General features: G+C 40.9%; 1 protein-coding gene across 1 annotated transcript; it reads right to left on the minus strand.

The window, feature by feature from the left end:
* Nucleotides 1-1,184: 1,184 nt before the first annotated feature.
* On the minus strand, nucleotides 1,185-4,207 carry LOC103287793 (60S ribosomal protein L39-like). The gene is made up of 2 exons (XM_054723494.1): nucleotides 4,153-4,207; nucleotides 1,185-1,419 (listed from the first exon to the last, which is right to left on the minus strand). The coding sequence occupies exons 1-2, from the start codon at nucleotides 4,205-4,207 to the stop codon at nucleotides 1,238-1,240; spliced, it is 237 nt and encodes a 78-aa protein (XP_054579469.1). The 3' UTR covers nucleotides 1,185-1,237.
* Between the last annotated feature and the right edge of the window lie 1,913 nt (nucleotides 4,208-6,120).

Consider the following 6,120-nt stretch of genomic DNA (forward strand, 5'->3'; position numbering starts at 1 on the left):
CTTGGTATTAATATATTCATAATGTTGTGCAACCATCACCACTATCCATCTCCATAACTGTGTTCATCTTGCAAAATGGAAGCTCTATATCCATTAAACACAAATTCCCTATTTCCCTGCCCCAAGCCCCTGGCAACCACCAAGCTACATTTGGTCTCTCTGATTTTGACTACTTTAAGTATCTCATATAAGTAGAATCATACAGTTTTTGTCTTTTTGTCACCGGCTTATTTCACTTAGCACAATGTCCTCTAGGTTTATTTATATTGTAACATTTCCTTCCCTTTTAAGCTGAATAATATTCCATTGTATGTGTGTGCACATTTTGCTTATTCACTCGTCTGCTGATAGACACCTGGGTTCCTTTCACATTTTAGCAATTGTGAATAATGCTGCTATGAACATGGGTATAGAAACAATCTCTTCAAGCTCTTGCTTTCAATTCTTTTTGGGTATATGCCCAGAAGTAGAATGCCTGGATCACAGAGTAATCCATTTTTAATTTTTTGAACATCCAGCATACTGTTTTCCACAGGGGCAGCACTGTTTTACATTCCCACCAACCGTGCACACGGGTTTCAATTTCTCCACATCCTTGCCAACACTTGTTATTTTCTGGCGGGTTTGTTTGTTTTTATAGTAGCCATCCTAATGGGGTGAGGAGGTATGTTGAGGTTTTGATTTGCATTTCCCTAATGATTAGCAATGTTGAACATCTTTTCATGTGCTTATTGACATTTGTATATCTTCTTTGGAGAAATGTCTATTCAAGTCCTTTGCCCATTTTTGAATCAAGTTTGTTTTTCTGTTATTGAGTTTTAGGAGTTCTTAATATAGTGTGGGTCTTAATCACTTATCAGATATGTGATTTGCAAATATTTTCTCCCATTTAGTGGGTTGCCTTTATACTCTGTGGGTATTGTCTTTTGATGCACAAAATTTTCATGAAGTCTAATTTGCCTGTTTTTCTGATGATATATCTAAAATATTTTTGCCAAATCTAGCTTTATGAAGTTCTTGCCCTGTGTTTTCTTTTTTTTTAAAGGTCTCATATATTTATTACTGAACCATCCTACTATTGCAGGGGGGAAAAAATCAACAGAGCAAAATCACAAGTCCATTAATTCTCCAATTAAAATGCCCCAACTTCCAGACAGTAGCATCTTTTCAATCATTTAAAGGTGTAGGCAACCTGGATACAGCATAAATATGTGAGTCATCTCTCATGTGTGATTTCTCATAGGCCCAGTTTGGTTCTTCTCCAATGTCTCCTCTTCGAGTTGTACCTGATTTTATTACCAGTTTTCATCCGAATCCATTGGGGAATGGGCCGATTCTGCTTTTGTTTCTTGACCAGGAACCTCTTGATCCTGAAAGTCTTGTGGGAAGACACGGTGAAGGAGAAGCAAACACACACACCTCAGTGGCGGAGAAAGAGAGAGAAGGAATGCCCTGTGTTTTTTTTCTAAGAGTTTTATATATTACATTTCAGTCTTTGATGCATTTTAATTAATTTTTATATATGGTGCTAGACAAGGATCCAACTTGTGTTTTTTTTGTGTGTGGATATCCAGTTTCCCAGCACCATTTGTTGGAAGGACTGTCCTTTCTCCATTGAATGGTCCTGCCATCCTTGTCAAAAATCATTTGACCATGTATGCAAGGGTTTATTGCTGGACTATATTCTGTTCCATTGGTCTCACTTTATGATAGTACCACACTGTTTTGATTACTGTAGCTTTGTAATGAATTTTGAAATCGGGAATTGTGAAACCTCCAACTTTGTTCTTTTTCAAGATCGTTTTGGCTGTATAGGGTTCCTTAATATTTCATATAAATTTTAATATAGGTTTTTATGTTTCTGTGAAAAAATAGCATTAGAATTTTGATAGGATAGCATTGAATCTGTAGATTGCTTTGGGTAGTATTGACACCTTAAAAATATTAAGTCTCCACCTCATGAATAAAAGGCAGCAGGAAAAGAGGAAAACCAAATTATGATATGGATTAACTCCATAAAAGAAGCCATAACTTCCTTTTCAGATTATTTATTGCTAGTGTATAGCAACTGATTTTTGAGTGTTAACTTTGTATCCTACTACTTTGCTGAATTCACTTACTAGCTCTGACAGGAATTTTTAGGGTTTTCTGCACATGAGATTACATCACCTGTGAACAGAGATAATTTTACTTCTTCCTTTCCAATTTGGCTGCTTTTCTTACATTCTTTGCCTAATTGTTCTGGCTAGAACTTCTCGTACCATGTTAGTTAGAACTGGGGAAGTAAGCATTCTTGTCTTGTTCCTGATCTTAGAAGAAAAGCTTGCAGTCTTTCACCATAGAGTATGATGTTTACTGTGGGTTTTTTCATATATGGCTTATATTATTTTGAGGCAGTTTCCTTCTCTTCCTAGTTTGTTGAGATTTTTCTCATGAAAGAGTTTTGAATTTTGTCAAATGCTTTTGCTGCAGCAATTGAGATAATCATGTGTTTTTCCCCCTTTAATCTGTTAATGTGATGTATCACATTGGTAGATTTTTGTACCATTCTTCCATTGCAGGAATAAATCCCACCTGGTCAGGGTGTATGATCCTTTTAGTGTGCTGCTGGATTTGTTTTGCTTGCATTTTGTTGAGGATTTTTTTAACAATATTGATTTTTGATATCAGGGCAATACTGGCACACAGAATGAATTAGCAAGTGTCCCCTCTTCTACAATTTTTGGGAAAAGTTTGAGGATTGGTATTATTCTTTAAATATTTGGTAGAATTCAGGAATTTCTTTTCTGGAAGACTTTTAATTACTGATTCAATCTTCTTACTATTATTAAAATCTACTCAGATTTTCTGTTTCTTCATAAAAAATGTCTGAGGAGATGTCTGGCTGTGTTGCTCAGTGGTTGAGCATCAACCTATGAACCAGGAGGTTATGGTTCAATTCCTGATTAGGGTATATGCCTGGGTTGTGGGCGCAATCCCCAGTATGGCGCGTGCAGGAGGCAGCTGATCAATGTTTCTCTCTCATCATTGATGTTTCTATCTCTCTCTTCCTCTCCCTTCCTCTCAGAAATCAATAAAAATGTATGTACAATTTTTTTTTTTTCTGAGGAGGCTTCTGGGCATAAAAGAAAATTTAAGAGTTACTATGTTTTAATTACTATTCAGTTGGTTAAAACAGCGATTTTATTTTTTAAAAAGAAAGCTATTTTTATTTTATTTATTATTGATTTTAGAGAGAGGAAGGGATAAAGAGACAGAGAGAGAGAGAGAGAGAGAGAGAGAGAGAGAGAGAGAGAGAGAGAGAGAGAGAAATCTGTAACCTGGGCATGTGCCCTAATGGGAATTGAACCCGCCACCTTTTTGGTGTACGGATGATGCTCCAACCAACTGAGCCACAGAGATCAGGGCTAAAGCAGTGAGTTTAAATATCTTGTGTCTCGTAAGCTTGAAACTTCAGTTTAAAAATAGTTATCTTGCCCTGGCCTGTGTGCCTCAGTGGTTAGAGTGTCGGCCTGTGCACTGAAGGGTCGTGCGTTCAGTTCCTGGTCAAGGGCACACACCTGGGTTGCAGGTTTGATCCCTGACCGGTAGGGGCGCATGTGGGAAGCAACTTCTTTTCTGGCAAAACATTGGTATCCCAGGCCCATCTTCATTATCTTTACTCCAAGATATAGATTCAGAGTCTTTCCGAGGCTTCCTGGTTCCGTTTGCTGTGGAATTGTATTTGGGGCCAAAATCTACGTGGTTTGGACACGCAGATCACTCTACTTGACACTGGGGGTGATAACACAGCAGACCACTTTAGAGGCAGGCTCAGAAAATATACGTTTTGAAAATGTCATGGAACCATACAATTATTTTCAAGTTAACTCCAATCTATCGGTTCTTAAATAAATCTTGTTCTAATATAGGATAATTTCTTTTTTTCTTGTCTTTTCTGAGATACCAGCTCCCCTTGTCGCCCAGTGTACAACATGCTTTTACTAACTTTAACAGGCCATGCTGTCCATTGCAACACCGGCCAGTCAGGTCCCGGAGCCCTTGCCTAGGCTGGCTGCACACTCCCCGTTCGCTTCCGTGATCCTGTTTTCCCACAGAACTAGTGCTGCTCGGTGTCTTTTTGCCGTCAGAAGCTGGGACTAATGTGCTTACTCTCCCTGATGGAGAAAGTTTCCAAAATACGCCATCGGAAGCCAGCGATGACCATGGTGTGAGCAGTTAGGTTAAGTAATATCAGCTCACTGGGTATCAACGACATGACTTTATTTTTCCAGTAATTGCTACCCACTGTATCTTCAACCCATCTGACTTCCTGCTTCTCAGCAGGCTCCCTTAATGATGCACAGTTCAAATCTGTCATTTGTCCACCAATAGCAGTTGCTGAGACAGTATCATTTTGGTTAAGACTCAGACTCATTGTCTGTTTTCAAACTTCTGGCCTGGTGTTTCACACCAAGCTGCCCCTACCACATCAGCTTCCCACCCCCAGGGCAGACTAGACTCATGGCTCCAGGGGCTTGGGGTGAGGGTGTGGTCTGCTTTCCCTCCGCTCTTCTCCTGGCATGACTGCTCACTGGGGCTCCTCCTACTTGTGGGTCATACTGTGAACAGCAGATGTTGGTGGTAACAAAGTTTCTGTCTCCTGTGAGCCTTTCTGCTAATCAAGCTTGATTTTTGCTGGTGGTGGAAGTAAATAGCACTCTGTGGCAAGATGGTATTAGTCTTGGTTAAGTACTCTAGATTTAGAGTCTAGGGCAGTGATGGCGAACCTATGACACGCGTGTCAACACTGACACGTGTAGCCATTTCTGACGACACGCGGCTGCTGAGGCGGCCGCATGCCGAGGATGAAACATTTGCTGCTCCTGAGGATGAAACATTTGCGAAATAATGTTTTTTCCTCAAAGTGACACACTACCCGAGTTATGCTCAGTTTTTTGGCGAAGTTTGACACACCAAGCTCAAAAGGTTGCCCATCACTGGTCTAGGGGAAGGTGGGTAAACAGTTTAGTTAAGGCCCACAGCAGTTAGCTGGAAGTTACAGGATAGGCCCCGGGCATCTGGCCAGGCTTGTAATTGGAGGTGAATGGATCAGCCCAAAGCAGAGGCAGAGCTTCTGGAAGGCCAGAGTGGGAGGGGCCGCAGCAGAACCATTGGTGTCCCAAGGGTGGCCGGCTTGGGGCTCCGGGCAATCTGGGTCATGAGCGTAGCCTGTCCCTAGGTTCTGCCTCAACTCAGGTCACCTTCTGCCATCAGGAAGGGTAAGCACTTCAAGAAAGGCCCCGCCTTTTGTGGGCCACTAGCTGTTGAGAGATTGACAGCTGGACCTGGGCTAGGGCGTGTGTGTGTGTGTGTGTGTGTGTGTGTGTGTGGGCTTGAGCTATTGGATGCTGGGAGTAAGCATTGTCTGACAACCTTCTATATACATCTCAGTGTCTTTTGTGGTTTTTATTATTTTTTTTGCATTGTTTCCTTTGAAGTCTTTTCACAATGGCTTTAACAAACTTCCTGCAAACAAAGTATCTGAAACAAAACATTTATTTGAAGATACTTCCTCAACAAATAAACATTGAGATCCCAATAATAGCTAATGTTTAGTATGCACTGTGCTGTGAGTAACATCTCATTTAACCCCATAACCATCCCATAAAGTCAAAAAGGCTATTCCCCCTATTTAATAGAAGTCAGGAAAACTGCATGAACTTGCTAAATTTGTGGCGACCACACCCATATTTAGCAGGACGGGATTAGATGATGTTCCATGTCCTTCCATCTCTGATGTTCTAGACTTTAAATTCTCTATTGGGTTTAACTCCTTTCCTATAACAAATATACTGTGTGAGCATGTATGTCCATGGAGAGGTGGACAGATGTTAGACACAGAGTTCTCATATTCTTTTACATGCTTTGATCCAACAAACAGTTATTGAGAGCCTACCTGCGCCAGACATCTCGCTGGTGCTGGGGTGCAGAAATGAGTGAGAGGCGGCCACTGCCCTAGTGGGACAAACTTACCACTGGATTTCTTTAGATCCAGGCCGATTGCTCTTAGAGCAGGGCTTTTAGGGCCTGGCTCTGATTTGTATTTTTCCTGCATGCCCTATTTTAAAGCACAAATAA

Source organism: Eptesicus fuscus, chromosome 11, assembly GCF_027574615.1.
Source record: "Eptesicus fuscus isolate TK198812 chromosome 11, DD_ASM_mEF_20220401, whole genome shotgun sequence".
In the NCBI taxonomy this organism is placed as follows: domain Eukaryota; kingdom Metazoa; phylum Chordata; class Mammalia; order Chiroptera; family Vespertilionidae; genus Eptesicus; species Eptesicus fuscus.